The sequence below is a fragment of the Rhipicephalus sanguineus genome, chromosome 6 (assembly GCF_013339695.2).
Source record: "Rhipicephalus sanguineus isolate Rsan-2018 chromosome 6, BIME_Rsan_1.4, whole genome shotgun sequence".
In the NCBI taxonomy this organism is placed as follows: Eukaryota; Metazoa; Arthropoda; class Arachnida; order Ixodida; family Ixodidae; genus Rhipicephalus; species Rhipicephalus sanguineus.
In genome coordinates this window covers 126,470,960-126,493,176 of record NC_051181.1, presented here as the reverse complement: position 1 = coordinate 126,493,176, position 22,217 = coordinate 126,470,960, and the positions used below count along the sequence as shown (strand labels likewise).

Below are 22,217 nucleotides of genomic sequence, written 5' to 3'. Positions count from 1 at the left end.
CGGGAACATAACAGAGAGGCTTAATGACATATCTTCCAGTCACTGCCCAGTTTCAATTAACATAACTAGAGGTCACTTGTCGCTGTTCCGTTTGTTCTATGGCAAGTGTGTTTCATATCAGACATGTAGCTATTGAACTGGCGAGGTCTCTATAAGAACACGTAATAGTGCACATGCTATCTTGCACATCCCTTTTTATAGATGTTCGCATACTTGCTTCTGTCACTCATGCTTACATTGTATATTTTTGTTGTTGCAAACTATTTGTGAAGCCAAAGAAAAGCCAACATGCAGTGCTTTCGTGGTGGTTGACTTTCCTTGGTTCAGAACTAATCTCCCAAAGACTGTTGAGTATAGGTCTGATTACGTGTAGCTTGAATACAGTGATCGAAAGACATGGTTACAATACTTGCCTTGAACAAAGCATAATGAAGTGATATGCAGACTTGAGGCTATTCAACACTTTCAGAGAGAGGTTTTAGAATGGAAGGCTGGATTTATGACCTAAAAGAATTCGTCAAGGGTTTATTGGGAGGGGGTCTTTACATTTTAGGAATGTAAACAAAAATGCAGAAGATCAGTGTGTTTGATTCCGTGGTATATGCTTGCATGCATTCTTACAATGTAACCAGTTTGTGATGCACTCACACTAGTGGCCAACAGCTTGAATTTTAAACTGCGGAAGCACATATCGACTGCTTATGCTTAGTGGTTGTTCTCTGGTCCCCGAGCTTTGAGTCTCCACTTCAGGAAGTCAGAAATATCAAAGTTAACCGCAAGCGTCGTTTGAATTAAGTGACTGTCATGTGTTGAATGTGTGACAGATGCAAATTAAAGTTTTAAGGTTTATATTTCTGCTCAGTTTTTGTTACTAACTAGGTTAGCAGGAGCGCTCGGAACTGTCTAGAACATACTTTGATGGGGACTTGTACAGCTGTAGTACAGTGTTGCCGAGTCAATCGCTGTGCACTATGCAAACCGTACAGGCCATTTTTTAATGATCCTTTCACACTCTGAAAAGCTGTACGAGTTTGAATTATTGCTAGGCGCTACCAATTGCAGAGAAAATGGAAAGAATTAAGTACTGCTAAGCAAGATCGGCATGGACATATGTCGGAGTTTTCGGTGGCAGCGGCAAAAGCAAAGTAATTTAACTGTGATTGTTACATTGGGCAAACAGGACTGTTTTTGTCCGTGTTAGTGCAATCTTTCTAGCTTCTAAGATTACTTATCCTTCTGTGGAACCTGCTAGAGATCAGCTTAATTTTGTGGTTGATCTTCAATTGATATTGGAGCATGTTCACTCACCTATTTGCTTTTGTGCGCTGTTCAGCATAGAGACGACTCTAAAATGGTGTAAAATCCAGCCATTTATTATTCATTGCGAGAATGTTGCAACAAATGAACTAAGAGTTACATTCAAACTATGCTTTGACATGTGACTGCTGATCTTGGCATTGGGCAAGTACCCACCATAGACAAGAAATTTCACACATTGATGTACAAGTTTATTGCGTTGAATCATGAAAAAAAAAGCAACAGTAGCAAATAAATGACTCAAAATCTTCAACAACCGAGGTAAAGGTGTTTCCTTCCTCATAAAATAGCTTCAAAACATATGCCCATTGTTCTTATAGTAAACGAAGAGGTAAAAGAGATGCTGCTCGCATATCACACATTGCATTTTGCTCACACTGTCACATGTGTCTGGTAAGCGTCGCTTTTTTTTTAAAGGACACATTGGCTGTAAACAGAGAACTGGTGGCTGTCCTCTTCACATTTTCAGTTTGGAAGGCAATTCGGTGCAATTACGCGAAGAACGGTTGCACTGGTAGTACGCCAACATTTCGCAACCAACAAGAAAAGTGACACATGCGAGGAACAGTGTGCAACAACTTGATCTGTGAATGCTTGTGCTTGTAGATGCCTTTGCATAGTTACACAAAGGTCTCAAGCGGTCACAGAGCCTAACCCAGCACATTTGTATAATTTGCGCTGGGGCCGAAGTTCTCATTTTCTATGTACACTGTATAATCTCTCTGTTGGCTCGTTACGCGGTGCCGGCACTCGCCTTGACACATTTGCGGCTATTTACAGCAACTGACTAGGCGATCTACAAACGCAACTCTGCACGGGCTGAAAAAAGACATTTGAGACTTATGGGTGGTATCGCAGAGTTTTGACTATGACGATGACCATATGTACAAATGATTTCGTGCATGGAATGCGTGCACAAGGCCTCGTAGTGGGGAGTCGATTAGCTTGTCTTGGTTTGCAGGAGATCGGCTATGGACGCCCACTTGCAGTTGTTTTGCATCCCCTGTTCAACGATGCTCTTGAACGTTTCGTCGCGGTTTGCGACGGTGCCAAAGGTGTACACCTGCAATGATGCAAAGCAAGAGGGCTTACTTATTTTCAACATACAGTAGACTTTGTGCACACCTAGGTGCATACAAAAAACATTTGAGGAATGGTTTACAGTCTTAAAGGACAGAGTGAAGTGGATGGTGAAGTTGTCATTAATAACACATCAGATGAGTGGCTGCCCTTACAAACATGGGACCATTTAGTTTGTGCGTCAAGCATGTGTAGGTAAGCCATAAAATACCTCTGGCGACAAAAGTTAAAAGGGCATAGGCTATGCGGTATTTACTTGTTTCAGCTTTGGCAATGATTAACCACTGGCTTGAGCTTATTTCATGTAAATGTTCCCAGGTTAAGTGAGAATTCGGCTTTTTCAACAAACCTCGTGTCCCGTTAGCTTTTGCCGTCGTGTGTACATAAGATAAATGTTTTAATAAAAATGGGCAGACTTGGTTTACGCACAGCTTTGCACATCTAACTTTCTGGTTCGCTGAGGATTGACGTCCCGGTTATTTGCTAAATGAATTAGCTTTCATTTCATACAACTGTTAGCTTATTCGTTCAAGTAGGTGACTACCTGAAGCTTGCTGAGTTGCAGTAAATTGTATTGTAAGCATTATACAAAACGAATTGGATGCTTGGTTGGTTAGCCACTCATCAGCGTTCGATCAGAAAGGGTCTATAAGAAGCCCTGGTGATAGATAGGAGATCGACAGAGCATGCCTATGCTGTTTGTGCCTCCCTTGTTAATATGTAGTCTTGTGCTAAATGTTAGCAATTAGCAAGACGGAACGTGCCGTACACAAACGACTTACTTCACCACTCTTCATTGTCACGATGAGGGAAGTTCCATCGCCGGATATCCACGATGTTGGCTTTCCCTGAAAGACGGGAAACAAAGTTTTCATTTATGGTTGGTTCATTACTTCCAATATGGCACAAAAGAAAATGACGTCGCTCGTGTGAGTTAATTACCCTTCCACTTTACCAAATGTTCCGTACCTGTGGCGAGAAACGTGCAAGTCGGAAAACGTGTGAAAAGGAAAATGCAGCTGATGATGCGCGATGCTGCCTTGGAAGTTCCCACTTGTGCTTGCAGTGATGTCATGGATGTTTACGGTGCCCGCTAGGGTCTACATAATTATTTATTGATAAAAGTTAATTAGATTGCGTTCTACAGGTGCTGGATACATAATCTGAAAGCTTTTGAGTGATTTCATAGAGCTAATGTGGATGTACTACGAAAAGATAGGACTGAAATCTGTGACATCACACTGACATGCTGATGCTGGGGTTTGGCGCAAAATTCAAAGGTGAAACTTTAGCCTTGTTCGGGTACAGGACTGCAAGTTGGTTTGGTTGGACCTTGTTTTATAACAATGAGCCTATAAACGTGGTAACGAGTTCTCGAATAATAGTTCTTGAGTCTAGATATGCTCAGCACTGCACTTAGATGTCCCTTTGAGCACAGTCGTAGCGATATCAAATGGGGGTGAAGACGTGTTTATGTAGGGACAACTCACCTTTTCGAGTTTGGAAATCTGCGAGAGATGAATGGTGAGATTCTTCGGATGCTGCGTCTTGTACCGCAGGAAAAGCAAGTAGCTGCAGTTCAAAAAAAAACGCACAGACACGTTAGCAAACTTGGTGCACTTGAAAATTTATATATAGTCAGTTTTGCACCAACAACATTACATTACGCGCAGTGATTGCGGCTTGTTCGGCAGCAACATTTTAGCAACCTATTAGCGTACGTTTTTGTAATATAGCTACAGCAGATGTATATTCGTTTGCAAAAGTAAACGAAAGCAGCATACAAAAGACAGCCGTGTATATACACAGTTTTTCGAGATTTCACAGGTCAAGCTGATACATACATTTTGGAATTCAGCTGTGTTGCTTACTTTCATGATCTTTGCATTCAGAGCCAATTATAGAGGACGTAGCCGCCACGCGAGTCAATTGAAGCTGGGAATACGGCGCAATTTGACAGAGGATCATCTTTGAGGAACTTCTTGTGGAACAACTTAGTGTTCTGGCCGGACGCTGCGCCCCGTCAGATGCGTTCCAGAAAGTGATACCAGAGTCCTTCAATGCTTTGAAAGACTCCGTTGATAGCGATTCCTACCCTTGATCAAGGTACAGAAGTGGGCTTCTCCGCATAAGGAAACCTATTGCAGGGAAGTAAACTTCGGTGAACGGTGTTTCTTTTTTTTTTTTTAGTACAGCTGCGCAAGAGCATTAATGGCATTTATTTATTTATTTATTTATTTATTTATTTATTTATTTATTTATTTTTAAAGGGCGCCGCAACTGCAATATTCAGGTCACCGTAAGTAACAACTGGAAGCAGTTTGATAAAACGTTGGCTGCAAGCATAGGCATACGTGTGCATTGGGGAAAGGAATGGGGGCATATTTGTTGTCCTAGCTTATTATCATCCAAGCAGCGCATGGTAGCTCATACATACCAGCCGAAATTATGAAGAAGGGCTATGAGAACATCGACTGTGCATATGTACAACTGCGTTATATACCACCATAGAAAGCGTTTGACTGCATTTCCTGCGTAGCATTGCGACTGCAGTGAAATATCGGAAGTTTCAATCAATGTTTCTCACTGAAGATACATCATGCAGTTTGCGCAAGTGAGTTTTCTTCCTTTTGTTATGGTCGCCAAATGCGGCGGCGTGGGGCGAGTGAGGGGGAGGAGGGGGGGCGCCATCAGGCTACGGTTGGCTAATGTTGAACCATGCACACTTCTATTGCTGCATGTGTCTGTTGCGAACGGTGACAGGTTACGAGTTATGCTAAACTATAGTCGGAAACAACTTTGTTCGCCTGCGCCAATGAACGCGCGCTCCAGAGTGACGTCATGAGCCGCACGGCCGGTGACCGCGCCGACCGCGCCTTCGGAGAACATTGCCGAGTGCATGAGTGGGGCTATTTGTTTAGTGGCGGAGGCGATGGGCTGTCGCGCTTCGGTCGTCTGGGGCCTGAGAAGTCCGGGACCACACCGGACTTCTTAAGGACGGTATCCAACTGGTGAACCAACGTAAATGCCCTTTTTAATTACATTACATTTGATGTGGACCTCGCAGCAAGAAAGCTACAGGACTTTTCTGCCGTTGTAATAGCGCAGTAATACCGATGACACGAACGCAGTTCACAACTTCATACTCACTGGTCTGTCAAGTAGAGGCGACCGTTGCGGAACGCTGAAGTGAGTGAACGCTCCTTCTTGATCAGCGTGCACTTCCTGCCTTGTTCCCAGCCTGCGAAAGATTAAAAGAGAGATAGACTTAAATGCTTACATCGCCACACCTGTTGAGAGTTCAGTGTTTCGCGAGACAGAGCCCATGCATGAGTCAACGAGCCGATACCGCGTCCTCGCGGTATCGGTGAGAACGCGGTATAAACGGTGAACTGAAGAATGCGTCAGCCGTTGCCGTACCTTGCAGGCACATCTCCGAGGTGGGTATGTCAAAGATGCTGCTGAGCACTTCGTCGATGTCGTCCCCACGGAAGGAGAGGGGCGACTGGGATCGACTTTCGCTCGCGTTGTTGTTGATCGTGATCAGCGGTGGCTGCACATAAAGTTAGCATTCATTACAAACACAACTAAACAAGACTCCGCGTTGCAAGGCTTCCCGCGCGTGAATGACTCGAAAAAGTCATGTCCTAGCGCCGTAATCAGTAAGTAGAAAGACACACATATTGCCTTTAAAATCTTGGGAAAACATTATTTTACGCTTACCGTTCTTGCTCAAATTTCGCAGAAATGTCTCGTCTTCTTGTCCGTGACGCGTTTGGTATAACACTCGTCACGATTACTTCATAGTTTTTACGAATGAAAAACAATATTTTGATTTTGTTTATGGGGAGTCTATAGCTGGGCTGCCAAGACAACGGTAGCATTAACTTGCGTCACCGCCGGCCGGCAGCTGCAGAAGAAGGTTCTGATCGGCACAAAGCGCCAACATTTGCGGAATCCTGCGTGACCGCCATGTCTATCCCAGGAACCAGAATTGCCGCTCAGACTCTACACTCTAAGAAAAAAAAAAAGTCATTTGACTCTCTTTTGTGATTCCCGACTTCCCACGTATATGACTCTCTTTAAAGAGACACATGAACTCTTTTTCGAAATCATTGTACTCTCGTTGGAGAGTAGTGGAAACCAAAAGGGAGTTCGCGTGTCTCCTTAAAGAGAGTCATATACGTGGCAAGTCCGGATTCACCGGAAGGAGTAACTTATACTCTTTCTTTTCCCCCTTAGAGTGTAGTATGCCGAACGCTGTCAAAATATAACGACGTTCAGAACAGATACGGCGTTCCTGGTCCCCCCCCCTCCTTTTATAGTATAAACTCGGTGAGAATAAGGGCTTACGTCGGACTTCTTCTTGGAGAGCTTCTCCTTCTTCTTGTTCTGGCGCGCCTGCTTCTCGATCTCGGGACCCGTGGGCAGCTCGTTCCACAGGATCCACGCAAAGTCGTACTTCGCGCGCACACGCGGGAACCGCACGAAGACGTAGTCTAGGACGAAGGCCTTCAGAACCAGGCCCGTGCCTGCGGAGGAAGGAGGACGACACATTCGTTTGCGCGAGTCTACTCAGGTGAATGAGTGTGCTGAGACATACAGCTGTGATGCTGCAATGAGCGCAGGGAAAAAGGAATACAAAGAAATTTGAATTCTTTCTGCTTTTTTTTCTCTTTTTTTTCTTTTTTGCAACAATGTTGCTGAAGCGCAAAGGAAAAGCTGCCCAAACTGACTGAGAGAATTTGACCATCCCACGCATAGCGGCGAAACAGTGGTTAACAGGAAGATAGAGAAGGGGGGGGGGGGAGAGAAAATGTACAATGCACTTTATGTGGTGTACAAGATGACAAACAACATACAGTCGGCGTCAGAAGTTTAGAGATCACCGGGTCTCAGCAAACTTCGAATTTCCCGGCAATACGTGACTGCATTCGGTCGAACTGCACAGTACATGTTGTTAGCAGGTTTTAGAATAGGCCGGACATCTAGATTCGAGGTTGCATACCATAACAGCGGGAATATTCAGCTTTCTTCCTGTGCCTCGTGGCCCCTAAACTTTTGGCGCTGACTGTACGTATGCTTATTTTGCATGTTTGATGGTATGCTTGTAAAAAAGCACTGTTCGTTATTTCACTCAAGTTTTATGCCGAGTTCTTTGTGCCGACAATTAATGCTTAGATATGTTATGACAGAGCTTCAAAAATGCTGTTACAAGGGAATTTCGTCTATCTGGTGTAGTGCCTTAAATTTGCTCTGAGCACGCGCACCTTTATTATACAGATGGACAGCACGAAACTTGACCGCAATAATTTAATTTCGACATTTCTTGGGCGGTAAATTTCAGAGCACATCATTGAAATGGAGTGCTCATATATGCGACCAGGGCACTTACCGAGCACTTTGATGACCTCGGCCGTCGGCCTGATCATTGAGTACAGCGCTAGTACGCCGAGGATGCCCAATACTTTAACCGTTACCGCTGGATTCCTCCACGTCCACAAGCTGCGTAAGGTACACATATAAGGATTAGTACATAGAATGAATGAATGAATGAATGAATGAATGAATGAATGAATGAATGAATGAATGAATGAATGAATGAATGAATGAATGAAATTTCGTGTATTTCATCATGCAGGCTTCTTCGCCTGTATGATGAAATACATGTATGATTTCTGTAAGGGACTTTGAAAGGCTATCAAAAGCTTCGAGACAGTTATCGCGAGCTATATTTGTATAGTATGTACTGAACTCGTAGTTTTGCCATGTTTGTTGACGAATGTCTGCAGGTTAAGCGTTATAGGTAGAAGGAAAATTCGTTCGAAACACAGCTCTACAAAATATATACAGACATATATAGAGTCTGTAGACTGTCAACTTCGTTTTCTGACAACAGTAATATTAGAATATTTACAGCAGTTCAAATTTCGTTTTAGGAAAAAAAAGGATGATCATGTATTATTTCCCTTTTCGAGACACCATGCAGATGAGCGAGGCCATATGAGGAACCGTGAAAGCTCTACGCGTGTCTTCAACGATTCGAGATGAATACTACAGCGAGACAAAAAAAAAAAAAAGAGAAAAAGAAAAAATCCATATGAATTGCGCAAGTGGCGCTTACCTTAGTCCTTTGTCGAAAGCGTCCGACAGCACGTGAAACGTTTTCTGAAAGGCGACAGAAAGGGCAGCAAAGATTGTGAACTTTCTATTCGTATATGTCTGGTGAAGGGTAATGGACCGCGTGGTTCCCAAAACGAAAAAAGTGCTTACCGCTATCTTCATGTTGAGGGACATGATCGCGGGCACCTTGTCGATTCCCATGCCAATACCGAGCTTCTTATGATCAGTCTGCGGCGGAAAAAAAAGGTAAAAATAAAAATAAATAACTAAGTGAAAGAAGGAACTGATCGATTTTATGTACGTTCGGCTCTTGTGGAGCGAAGAGAAACTCCAGAACTTCCCTGGAAAGTTTTCACGATAGTTTCCGGTGAAGTTTGTTCAACTTTAGAGTATACGTGCTTCGCTGTTATTTTAAGGTTTTCCTTTCCTTATTTTTCTTTTTTTCTTTCTTTTTCTTTTTTTTTTGGGTACGATCGACAATACGGAGCTTATAAAAACTAGGTTCGTTTAACTCACCGTGAAAACGTCTTCCGTGGTTGCGCCGAGGAAGCCTCTGTAGAAAGAGAAGTGAAAATTTTTGTGAGTGAAGAGCGGTCGTTACTAGTATTCATAAGATATATTAACAGAAAAAAAATAATTAAAAGCAATAATAAATGGCGGTGCGTTTCTCTCAGACGTGAAATTCCGCGTTTAAATCCTCTGCAGTGTTCATAATCTTTTTGTTTGTTTGTTTGTTTGTTTGTTTGTTTGTTTGTTTGTTTGTTTGTTTGTTTGTTTGTTTGTTTGTTTGCTTGTTTGTTTGTTTGTTTGTTTCATTTACCTTTGCTAAGTGTCGCGACTTGTCCTAGCCCTCACAATATCCTGGCACCTACGTGTATGCATCCTCGCGATACGATATTTAGAATAAACACAATGAGAGGGGAAAAAAAACATCGCAAAAAACTTGTAGCTCCCTTTTTCATGCACAATGTTACATTTAACATTCTTAAATTTTCTAAAATGCAGATTTAATTGATAAAGTACAACTGACTACAATTGCAGTGTGTCTCGCGGGGAAATTTTAATCGTTACACGAGTTACCACAAGGTGACTAATAAGGGCTTTGTGTTTTTGATTGAGCCTTATGCGTGTATATAGCGTACAGCATGACGGGAAAAATATTGCCATCCAGTTACTTCCGCAGAACTGATTTCGCAGAACTAATTTGACGTAGCGTACAACAGTTATCGCTCAGACGGTCCGGAACTTTCGTTGTCATTTTCATATGCCAAATGAACACGGAGATGAATGAGCGTTGCTAGGCAACGGAACACTCACTTCATGCTCAGGTAGTTCTTGACGAGACCCAACGCGATTCCAACAAAGATGAGAGTGAGCAGGCAGTCGTTCCAGAGACCGTGGAGAATGGCCTGCGCACAAAGAAAGCCACGCGTTGTTCTGAAATTCATTCATTCATTCATTCATTCATTCATTCATTCATTCATTCATTCATTCATTCATTAGGTACATATATGACATTATGGCATTACAGTGGGGATGACAACAATGTAATATAGCTCTACAAAGCTGAAAAAAATTGTAATGCAGACAAAGGCATGCGCAGAACGCGTATTAAACGCGTATCAGATCTTTGCCTAGCAACAGATGATTTTTCTCCCGGTACCAGCACAGAAGACGCCTTTGTGCATGCGTTTGACCTTGGAGCTCAGCTAAGGTCAATTTCCTCTTCTTCCTCCTCGCTAGTGCGTCGTCATCGCAACGGGCATGCGCAGTGTCGGTTTCTTCTCCTCTCCCGCGCATCCCTCTCCGTGGGTCGGCGAGAGCCGCGAGCCGGCGGGCGAGCGCGCCTCGAGACCTCCACTCCTGTCACGTGACTCCCGCAACGGTAATACGAAGACAAATGTGGACAGTGTGTGCCACTGCTTGCCGCGCGGGGAAGCCGACTTGCGAGACACTGCCGCGGCATGCATTCCGCGGTAGTTGATGCTACTGCTCGACAAGCTTGGTTTGACCGCGTTCATTCACGGCATTTTATGCTGAGTTTTTCCTGTTAACTACAGGATAACCTATCTTGATAATCCCGTGTTTGACGTCCCCAAAGTTCCTATATTGGAGTGACCGTGGGCGGCTGTAGCTTGTTACATACTTTTCGAGCTTTTCTCTTTTTTTGTTCTGGCTAATATTTTATGAATTTGACAAAAAGAAAAAGCAATACTCACCGCAACGACAAGGAGCGTTTGCAGTGGCGACTTCCACTGGAGAAGCTTTGTGCACTCGTGCTGCACCGCCCTCAGGGAACAGTCCACGCACGCTGTGAAAAAGAACAAAACGAGAAAGGGTTTCAAGCATGAGCTGTCTCTTTTTCTGCACTTTCTCGATCCTCACACAGGCGCGAATGGCCATGCTCATTTCTTTTCAAATTCCTTCTTTTGCACATGACAAGTACCGACGGCGACTCCACATGACGTGACGTCAGCGACTAACCCCCTCCCCCCTTTTAGAACTAACACGCCAAGGATGACAAGGCGCCTTTGACGAATATAGATTAAGTATGGAAACTTCGGCCAGCCTATCTGAGACACATAATTGAGACTGCACGACGTTTACAAGTGCCGTTGAGACTTTATGACGTGTAAAACAGTACAGTGGCATCGAGCTTTTTTTCCAGCGCGATATAGAAGAGGACGAAAGACCGAGAAATAATAAAACAAGAGACGCTCGTCTGTGTCTTATTGTTTCTCGGTCTTTCGTGCTCGTCTGTGTCGCGCTGGAAAAAATTTTCTCAAGATCATGAACCAACAAACTCGCACTATCTATAGGGTCCTCCTAAGTACAACGGCAGTATCAAGGAAGTCTCACTTACCGAATCGAAACAGCGTGTCCTTGGTGCTGCAGGGTGAAAAAAAAAAATGGAATTAGAAATAGAATTAAGTTGGGCAATGAGTAGAAGTGGAGTATAGGCGAGTTTGTTTTAGTCGAACATTTATACAAAATACATAGCGCGAACGACGTAAAGAGAGCGAAAGGGTGTAATTGTGGAAGGGAGGGGGGTTGGGGGGTCACCCCCCCCCCCCTGAAACTTTTACATTTTGCATATGTATATTTACACGCACACTTACAAACACATGCACAACAACCGCCACAGTGGTCTAGTGGTTATGGTGCTCGACTGCTGACCCGAAGGTTGCGGGTACAAACCCCTGCGGCGGCCACATTTTAATGGAAGCGAAATGCTAGAGGCCCGTGTTCTTCGATTTAGGTGCACGTTAAAGAACACCAGACGGTCAAAATTTCCGGCGCCCTCCACCATGGCGTCCCTCATAATCATACCGTGGTGTTGGCACGTAAAACCTTAACAATTAAGACCTGACCACACGTACGCGTTGCAGCGCGTCAGCGCGTGGCGTGTAGACCCGGCGCCGCGCCCTCTTCCCGTGAAGAGAGGTGGCACGCGGCTACACAAAGCTGCGCGCCCTCTCTCTCCATAGGGAGAGGGCGCGACTGTTACAAGCTACGTGCTGACGCGCTGCCACGCGTACTTGTGGTCAGACCTTTATGCATCATCGAACGCGAAAAGTGACCGTCGGCGACGTCAACACGAGCGATGCAAAAAATCATCATAATGTGATGACGTCTCCATGAAGTCAACAATAGCCGAAATACGTGACGTCACAATGACGTCACATTATGACGTCATCACATTACATAATCGCTTGATCGAAGGTGGGCCTATCACGGAGGCAGTGCAAACAACGTGAGGTGCAGAAGCTTCCAATTCCTCCGATCCCGGAGGCAGTGCGAAATCACGTTGGGTGCGGAGAGCTTTGGGGCAGAACCAATACATCGACTGAGAAAAAAAGAAAAAAGATGGCTTTTGCCTTGCAGTCGTCTTAGCTAAATGCATGAGGCCGTGTGACTTACTTTTATTATTAATGCGATGCCTTCGCTATATATATCGAGGTTATATAGTGGGCAGCACTCACTATTTGAGCGAGAATGCCTCTTCGTTGTCCTTGGGCGGTTGGTCGGTCACCTCGACGGGGTGCCACTCGGAGAAGTCCTCCTGCAGCTCGGCGAACCATAGCTTCAAATTGGTCAGCTGAGCGGTCATCCAGTCGGAGGCCGTGCGCTTCTCCGCAGAGTGAGGCCGCAGGGCAGGCGTCTCTGCATTGGTCGTAGTCGCGGTCGGGTCACAAAATGCCAACAGACGACGCGGTCGCAGTGTAGCTACATTCGTGTGAGCAGAAGAATCTCGGAATAAAAAATAGCATGTAGCCACTCGTCCAGCGTTCTATTAAGTTTATTAAGTTTTACTAAGTTCTATTAAGTTTTACTGAGTTGAATAATGTGGTGTTTGTTTAGTCAGATTAGAACACTCTTAATCAGGTCCCGCTTAAGGTGCTAGATATAGCCAGGAAACCGGGCATTTTTCGTGTGGTTTCCTGGATATAGCCAGTATTTAACCAGGACCTGAATAAAGGTGTATTTACCATACTGAGTGAAATAACGAGAGAGAGAGAACGGAGAACGGAAAGGCAGGACGGCTAACGAGAAGAAAAATCCGGTGTTCTAGCCTACATGGATTAACAATGGATGAGAAAAGAGTAGAAAAGAGAGTATAAACACCCCTTTACACCTCAAGCACCAACTTGGACATCGAACTAAGTAGGAAACGAAAAGTGCACACCTTTCCGACCCTCATATGGGTGGGTAATAATGTGGCTTAGCACCCTGACACCCGAAACATTTTTGTTTGTTTTTGTTGTTGTTTGGCGCGCTATAATGGCGCCCTTAGGGTGTAGGCAACAGCACCCTAATGGGGCTCGCCTGGAGAGAAACTTATTTTACACCCGCAAGAGTGTAAAAATGTTTCTAGTGTGATACTGTCGCTGATAGTCACTTGCTCATGCCAACAAACTTTCCCATGCCCATCCCATGCACTTGCCATGCACTGGCCCATGCACTTGCCCATGCACTTGCCCATGCACTTGCCCATGCCAATGCCCATGCACTTGCCCATGCCAAAAGTCGGCTGCAATGACTGGTTCCGGGATCGACATTCCAAAACGGCTTGCTCTGATATTGGAGCTTCGATCAAATCCGATTGTGAACGATCGTTTCATTACATTACTGCGAGGACTAGTAGCACAGAATGAATGTGTTGAAATGAATGAATTAAAATGAAACGAAAAGATATCGAGTCACCTCACAGTTGCGGCGCACAAATTGCAACTTTTACCACCACCACTGAACGTATACGAGTGAAATGTATAAACAAGTTATTACAGGTCAGCATTGTTCAGGTTAGTATACAAGTCCACGCATAATGCTTCTCATCCCGCCGTAATTGCCATCGTGGACCGTTATGTTGGTTATGTAGTTGAAGGGAAAACGAATAGCTCTATAAGTTAACGAATAAACGAACACTCACCACAAGTAACCTTGATGCTTGGGATCCTGCTCGCGCTGTTTTGCACCAGGGGGCTCTGGGGTGCCGGAGCCTTTCGCCTAAAGACATGCAAGAAACCACCTTCAGCCGAAGAGCATACGAGACGTTGTTGCTGTAACGTCAGTTTTAAAGAAAGGTAAACGTAAAGGTTCGCTCTTCTAATAAGAGTGCTAAAATGCGACAGCGAGTTCGGGTCCCTCCTGCACGCAGTACCTTTTTTAAGAACGTAATTCTTACTTCAGGAGAACAATTGGTAAGCTTCCATCAAGGCGCACAAATTTTGATGCACGGAGATAACGGTAACTGCAGAGCGCAAATTAGGTAACGGGTATAGAAGAACACACACAGCACAGGACAAGCGCCACACAAGGACAAGAGATAAAAGCTTTAATGATATTATTATGAGAGATACAGTAATGTATCATTATGTTAGAAATGTTAGCCTTACTAGCCACTTGTCATGCTAATCCAAGTGCTTGAATATCATTATACAACGTGTACATAGTGATAACGTCAAGTCATACGTTGCAGTGACGCCTTATTAAAGCCTGTGGCGCTGTGCTGGGGCTTCATCTGAAGCGTACTCGGCAATTGATTGATTGATTGATTGATTGATTAATCGATTGATTGATTGATTGATTGATTGATTGATTGATTGATTGATTGATTGATTGATTGATTGATTGATTGAAGTGAAGTGAAGTGAAGTAAAGGTGGTAGTCTGCAAGATTTCTCGTGAACTGTTTTTTGCATCTTTTTGTCTGCATTTCAATTTTTTATTACAGTTTATTTTACATGGTTACACGTATAACACACAAAGGCGCTGTAGACAAGATGGCGCGAATTTGTGAAAACGCTAACTTGCCGTCACAAGTTCGCGAATAATACTTTCCAGAAGTGTACGGACACCTCGGAGGCGCATCCGACTTACGAGGGGCTTCAGACAACAAGACAGTTCGCGAACATTAAGCGCAAATAACGCGATGTCCTTAAGCACGAAACAAGACGATACATTTATGGTTCACTCACCTCTGTCGGGGAGCGGGTCGCTTCATGGTGAGCTTAGGAGAACTGGAGTCATTCTGAGAGGACTTGTCACTCTGGGTGTGCAAGGCGTCGTCATCTGAAACTAGACCAGCGCGTTTGAGGATAAGGTTAATCTTTCTTTTTTCGTCCATAACATCATTCTACGTTTAACCTGGACGAGCAATACTTGCGTAAAATCTGCATTTCACAATTGGAATGCTGGCAACAAATATAACAAGTAATCATGAGGTTTAACTTTTAAAAAGGGTCATAGCACGGACATTTATTTATAAACATTGTGGTGGAACAGTCCATCTAAGAAGCCTAGTGCATTACATCTATTATAAGTTTCAGCCTGTTAAGTTCAAGCTATTACAAACGTGCCGCGTGTGTCGATCGTGCGAGTGCAATTTTTCGGATTTTCGTTATCGACTCCCCGATTCCGATAACGTCCCCGATATCAGCTACGCCTGAATATTGTCTTCTAGTTGTTTAAATTCGACTCTCATTGAATGCCCGCTTAAGAGAAGACATATCAAGCTGGGTATACCTAGCTGGAAAGTCGCGCGCGTGTCCGTGACGTCACTGTGACGCAGCATAGCTCGCGGAGTCAGGATGTTTCGAGGTGTTCCTGCGCCAGAGCGGACGTCACGTGTAAACACACCTCGTATTTATTTATTTATTTATTTATTTATTTATTTATTTATTTATTTATTTATTTATTTATAACACCCCGTGCACGTCTAGGCCAGGCATTTCATGAGGAATCAACGCATGTGGAGAATCCATGCGTTACACGATAAGGTATTCTTCGATGGGGGGCTTGGATTCGACGCTATCTATAGTATAAGTTCGACGCGGGCAGTTCACTTCATTGCAATGTCATGTAAATTTTATAATTTCGGCGTAAAATTAGTGTACTATCGCGCTCAGTATGAGCTACATCATGCGATCGCGTGGCCGAGCGCTCAGCAAGGTTGTACAGTTGCGCCAATCATGGCATATTTTCGAGTTAACTGAGCGCGATAGTACATCTCGTGTTTCGACTATGCGGCATGCATACCACATGCGCGCCATCCGTATTCACCAGAAGAAACGTTATCGGCCCCATTCGCTTTATATGCGACACGCGTTCGCAAACAGGCACATTTTCGAAAAGGCTTACGTTATATATATATATATATATATATATATATATATATATATATATACGCAGCCTTTGTTGTATACCTCCTAGTTTGCGTACGCTACACTAATGGTTCTTTTTTTTTTTCAGTTAAGTGCGGTTGTGGTTATTCCGACCCTCTGATTACGCATTGTGGCTATTCTTTAGTGTGACTGAGTACACATCGCTGAAAGCACTGTTGCGTTTTTTTTGACGTAGATATCACTCGGCGTGCTGTGTTAACGAAATTAAATAATTCATGTACATTGTTACATTGTAGACGGTGCATCGTAATTCGAGGCTGAAGCGGATACGTCCCAAAGTTAGAGCCGCGCTGACTGCGAGGGGACCGCCCAAGTGGAAGCATTAGGACCGAGCGTTTGTTTTCAGCGTGCACACGGAAGTCTCGGAACACGTGCGTTTATGCATTCCGCCTACGTGACGGGGCCGATAATCGAACCCACAACTTCCTGCTCGGCCGTCTGTAGGACGTCAAAGGCTCCGAGCCATCGCGGCGACCGTCTTGCCTGAGATGCGTACACGGAAACGATGGAGAATACAAGAAAATGCGCCACCGATGTAGTGGTTTCAGACGTCGTTAAGCTTATGCAGGGGTGCAGCGCCGTAAAAAAACTATTGATTGAATGATTGATTGATTGATATATGGGGCAGCGCCGTAAAAACTATTGATTGATTGATTGATTGATTGATTGATTGATTGATTGATTGATTGATTGATTGATTGATTGATTGATTGATTGATTGATTGATATATGGGGCTTAAAGTCCCAAAACCACGATATGTTATGGGACGCCGCAGTGGAGGGCTCCGGAAATTTCGACCACCTGGGGTTCTTTAACGTGCACCGACATCGAAGTACACGGGCATGATTGATTGATTGATTGATTGATTGATTGATTGATTGATTGATTGATTGATTGAAGGTGGCTCAGTGAACGGAAACAAGGGTAATTTAAGGGCTCGTTTTTTTTCTTTGTTAGACGCAAGAATAATGAGAACCCTATCCATGGGTTCTTGTTAAAGTGATTCAGTGTTAGATATCCAAAGAATGCAGAAGTTCAGGGGAAGATGGACGTTGTAAGCGGTGATGAATGGTTCAGCAAGTGTAATGTTGAATTGAGCCTATAGGCTCAATTCAACATAGGCTCAATTCAACAGTTATCAAAACATATATGTTCTGATAACTGTATATCGTCAGTATATATCGTGTGCACAATATCTATACAGGCAATCTAGAGATATTGTTTCAGCGACGACGGGGCGGTGTTCGACTCGATGAACCAGTTGCACTTAGCGAGATCCGTATCTATAGTGTTTTTTTTTTTTTTATCTAATAAGGACAGTAGCTCACAAGATTCCGTCCATCTGCTTCGTGCATTTATTTCGTCTTTCCGGTTTTGCTGTGTAATAATTTATTTCGCGTTTAGTAAGCAGCACGATTTGCACACAGGATTCTTATCTCATGTTCTGCACTAACGAAGCCTCGTACACTCTTGTCACCAACACATGCACATTATGCGCGCATCGTGGAATAGTCGCGTTTTTATTCTGTATATGTACGCATGCGTCGATGACGGGAAAAAGTGCGCATAGTACACGAACCTAGCAGTTGCTACGTCACTTTATACGACGCAAGAGTGACTCTTTTTACGCATTCCAATTCGCAACTTCAACCAATCGCAGCTGAGCGTGGCGTATGCGGCTGGCTTCCCCTTTCCTTAAACCACCGTCAAGGGGAAAAAAGAAGTTAGAACTCGCTTATCTCTATTCTGGCGGATATACTAGATTGATCGTGGACGTGGCCAGCCTTCACAGCATTCGCGGCTGCGTTTTATCTTTTCGCATTTCAGCAGTGAACGGGTAGCGTTTACTTCGCTCTGGCCTTGCATCGAGGCCTTCGTAGAGCGTTTCGTACGCCCGTCGCATTCAGCAGGCAAAACCGTTCGTCTTGCAGCTACTTGAAAGTGTCGGCTTTGCGCTGCAGCAGCTCGAAACATGGCGGCTATCTGATCGCAACACGCAAGGCAAGCTGCTTCCCGGTAAGCTCCCCCGTTCCGTTAAGTAAGCCGGAAGGGTAACGCGACTGCAAGTCAGCGTAAACCTTACATCGCTAACAATGCACCGCGACGCGGGATCGTTTAAGTCGCTCGGTTGCCTTGACGACGCCGTTGCGCATGCGCTACGGCAATTTGTGACGTCAAGGCGAGCAGCTGCGCGAGGACTTCGGGGGAGGCTTCGTAACTAGACATGTACTTTTTTGCGTCTGCCTTGCAAGGCCCGATTCCACGGCAGGAGTGGACGCTTTGCTATTACAGTCGTGTCTTACCAGTGCAGCTTTAATTATACGGCCTGTCCTGTACTGTTCACTTGTACAGTATTGAGTCATCTGTTCTTAGCGAAACTTGTCGCGCACTATGAAGTACACGGAGCAGGAAAGTGAAGACAGGACGATGCGCTTCGTCCTGTCTTCACTTTCCTGCTCCGTGTACTTCCTAGTGCGGCTACAAGTTTCTATGCTTACATCCTTTCATCTGTCCACTTTCGCCAGCAATGTTATGTTTGTGCATCAGCTACTTGACTAATTAGGTGGAAATAAATAAAACATAAAACGGACAACACTTTGGCTAACGTTAGCTAATGAGCGATTTCAATGAAATTCTACAGGCTCGCTTATAGAGTCTTTCTTTCTTTCTTTCTTTCTTTCTTTCTTTCTTTCTTTCTTTCTTTCTTTCTTTCTTTCTTTCTTTCTTTCTTTCTTTCTTTCTTTCTTTCTTTCTTTCTTTCTTTCTTTCTTTCTTTCTAAGAATGTGCATGCTCGGCTGAAAGTTAGTGCGCAGCTGAGAGACGCTCTAACAGCAACAGCCAGCTTGCTTCGCTGTAGATTCTTTGTCTTCTTGTCGTCAGAGAGAGTCGAAGAAAAGTGAAAACTGACTCAGTGTGTCACGCGAACGATTGTAGTACACCTCTTTATCGTTTGTTGTTGTTTTGTCGCGTGAGTATCCGCGCGCAATCTCGCGACGAACACACTTACCCGGCATCATCTCCAGGTGACTGCAGTCCGATGAGTCACTGTCTTCGCCGTATCTATCGGTCCTCAAGAGCTTCTGGTTCTTGAAGGCAAACTGCAGCTCGTCCTCCGTACCCTGTAGCACAACCGGAAAAAAAGGAACCGTTATCACTCCTGCGGTGATTGAGGGCCCTTGTCTGGATGGCACTCGCGTCTACGCAGATAGCTGCATCGATTGTTCTATATCGAAGGCTGATTGTTTGGCACTATTTATAGAGGTATACGCGTGGCGTCGAGGACTTCGTATCTTATCGATCACTGACACCGCAACGAAGAATTTCGTCGCATCAAGTGCTCTCCTGCGTGATTAATTAATCGATCGATTAATTGATTGATAGATAGATTGATTTATTGGTCCATTTTGATGTTCGGCAGTGGCTATACCCTTCTCTGGGTAACTGCTTACACGCAAAAGTTATCGCGGTGAACTCGAAAGTAAGCAGAAGCAATGCTTGACAACTTTTAAGAATTTGTGTTCGGAAACAACCGAGATACATGAAGAATGCAGAGCAGTCACTGACGTAGCAGTGACGTCATCATTTGAGCCAGCTGTCTGCAGAGGTCAGTCAAATTAACGAGAAAAATCGCACTTCGTTTCTTCCGCTAATAATGTAAGCTGTTGTCCATGCATTTTGGGAGGTACAAATAATATCCAGAAGAATGCATTCCACAAGCGTGAAATCTGTTCCTTGATGATTACCTTTCTCTCGGCTTCTTACCTTCTTGCCTCCCCATCCTCAGTCCGACGTTGTAGGGTAGAAAACCACATTTCCTGTTCTGATTAACCTTTCGGGTATGCGGGGTGAACGCTGCTATGCATGCTATGCGAGCGTATTAGTTGTCCCTTCTATCCTTCTTCCTTTCTCTAGCCTCACTTTCCCTCTCTCCCCTCGTGTAGGGTAGCAAACCGGGTGCATGCTGGTTAAGCTCCCTGCCTTTCCCTTGACTCTCTCTCTCTCTTTGATTTCTCTTGCTTTTCCATTAGATTTACAACTTTACGAATCAAACATTCTTATTTAGGGCCCCCTTTGAAGGTGTATTAAAGAGCACTTGAGCTAGATTTGACCAACACATCCCCAAGTTCTTTTCTGCTAAACGCAAACTTAGATGTGCCATATAGGCAAATCAGTAAACCGCCAAGTCGAGACCCTATAGCTTCCTCGATCCGTACCTGGTCCGAGTGCAGGGACATCGTGTCTCCGATGGAGTCTCCCAGACTGGGCGCCCTCTGGATGTCTTCGTCGGAGGTGCCGCCGCCATTCTGGAGGGCGATCTTGGTCAGGTCGGGACAGGACAGGTTCTTCATGGACTTGTTGAGCGGCACCGTCAGCGAGGGCACCTGCAGGAGGCCGTCGAGCCCGAAAAAGAGACAGCGACCGTTAGAACGGCACAGCGCGGCGGTGACGGACCAGCGTCGCATGGCGATGGTCGGCATAGAAGGGAACAATTAGGCCTAACGGAACGTCTGTTCGATTGCGGTCGCCGCGGGTATGCGTGCGCCGATCAAGCGATGAAGTGAAAGTGAAATGCTCGAGGCGCGACCGGGGTGTCTTAGTGAAAAGAAAGCAACGGGGAGGCGGCGACGAGAAAGAGCGAGAGAGAAGAGCCGAACGGCGCTCACTGTTTGCGCGGTGAGACATAACTGATTCACCTTCACCTCATAAAGCGAGAGCATGTTTGCTTTTCACAAGGATTCGTTTCGTATTCGCGCGTCGAACGCGTGGGTGGGAGAGGAGGTTTCTTTTCTCTGTCGGGGTGGCCGTGCTACTCGGATGTGTAGAGAGCGAAATGAAATTAGCAAGGTTCGATGTCGAAAACTTGTTTTACTTGTTTCTTCCGTTTGACTTTACTTTTGTTACATTCCTTTCGCTGCACATGCTGCTAGTATAAAGGTGTGCCATTGAATCGAAATTCGGGCGAACTTTTTTTTTATGTACCTATTGCATTTTTTATTGCTTCCGAGATTTTTTTTTTTTCTGCTAAAGCACTCAAGTCTCCGATGGGCCGAGCTGCGAATGCCCGTATTAGTGTATACATGGTGTTGTTAGCATGGTCGCGATGGTGATGTCTGTCCCTGAGATGTCGCCAGGTGTGTGCAGACAGACGAAGCTCGATTTTATTAGGCCTCAGGCTAACGTGCGTAAGTTCGAGCAAATACGCTTTAGTTGAATCCATTGAGGAAGAAAGCGAATCCAACTGAATAGCCACGCGAACAGCCTGTAGTTGAGAAGCGTGATAGATTATCAAAATAACAATACTACACGCTTCGTATTGGGGGTTCCCGTTCTAAAGCTAACGATGACGAAACATATCGAGGTAAAGCCCCAACAATGATATAGTGCCCGCATATACGTGTCCTGCGGGTGAGGCAGCTTGAGCGAAGTGAGAATTGCTGGGTAACGTTCGAAAGAACGACGTCCGAACGTGTGCGCAGAATTGGTACCAATTCGCACGAACACTACGCCGGAAATAGCTGCAATCAGGGTAGCTGATATATATTCAAGAAAAGAGCGTTTCTTGGCGCCCTTTCTTTTCGCTATCCGCTGGTAGTTTGACAACTGCCACTTCTTTTTCTTTTTTCTTTTATTGCGGACTGCCGTTGAAGTTAAATCGAGAAAAATCTCAGTCCGTGTTAGGTTAGAATTGCAGTCTGTCCGAACTTCTTGCCAAGTCTGCGGCCGGTGGACGTGTGATGAATGAGGTAGTAAAATTAGGTTAACCACGACAACCTGACCATTCTGCTGCTTTGATTGAAGGGAATGGTAATAAATGTTATTACCACTATCTGACCTGAAAACATAATACAATTCAGAGAGCTGAAAAAAAGGCGACAGGAATGTAAATTGGTGATGGCCGTTTGAAGAGACACGTTACACAAATAAATATTTAGATCACAAGTACAAACGCGTGATTTAGAAATAACACTCAGGCTTAGAATGGAGATGTGAGTGCAGTTTGCCTGTTAGAA

The 22,217-nt window shown here is 44.6% G+C and overlaps 1 protein-coding gene across 1 annotated transcript in view; it reads right to left on the bottom strand.

Moving 5' to 3' along the window:
• Nucleotides 1-1,352: 1,352 nt before the first annotated feature.
• Nucleotides 1,353-22,217, bottom strand: part of LOC119396368 (GRAM domain-containing protein 4) — a 22,805-nt gene continuing 1,940 nt past the window's right edge. The window contains exons 2-20 of the mRNA XM_037663562.2: nucleotides 20,421-20,588; nucleotides 19,214-19,325; nucleotides 15,546-15,626; nucleotides 14,999-15,098; nucleotides 13,952-14,028; nucleotides 12,504-12,684; nucleotides 11,384-11,409; nucleotides 10,740-10,831; nucleotides 9,838-9,929; nucleotides 9,037-9,073; nucleotides 8,671-8,748; nucleotides 8,522-8,565; nucleotides 7,793-7,902; nucleotides 6,751-6,929; nucleotides 5,818-5,950; nucleotides 5,548-5,638; nucleotides 3,888-3,969; nucleotides 3,180-3,245; nucleotides 1,353-2,380 (exon numbers count right to left, since the gene is read on the bottom strand). Of these exons, the coding sequence (XP_037519490.1) occupies nucleotides 2,258-2,380; nucleotides 3,180-3,245; nucleotides 3,888-3,969; nucleotides 5,548-5,638; nucleotides 5,818-5,950; nucleotides 6,751-6,929; nucleotides 7,793-7,902; nucleotides 8,522-8,565; nucleotides 8,671-8,748; nucleotides 9,037-9,073; nucleotides 9,838-9,929; nucleotides 10,740-10,831; nucleotides 11,384-11,409; nucleotides 12,504-12,684; nucleotides 13,952-14,028; nucleotides 14,999-15,098; nucleotides 15,546-15,626; nucleotides 19,214-19,325; nucleotides 20,421-20,588 (1,872 nt within the window). The 3' untranslated portion in view covers nucleotides 1,353-2,257. The remainder of the gene's footprint in view (nucleotides 2,381-3,179; nucleotides 3,246-3,887; nucleotides 3,970-5,547; nucleotides 5,639-5,817; nucleotides 5,951-6,750; nucleotides 6,930-7,792; nucleotides 7,903-8,521; nucleotides 8,566-8,670; nucleotides 8,749-9,036; nucleotides 9,074-9,837; nucleotides 9,930-10,739; nucleotides 10,832-11,383; nucleotides 11,410-12,503; nucleotides 12,685-13,951; nucleotides 14,029-14,998; nucleotides 15,099-15,545; nucleotides 15,627-19,213; nucleotides 19,326-20,420; nucleotides 20,589-22,217) is intronic.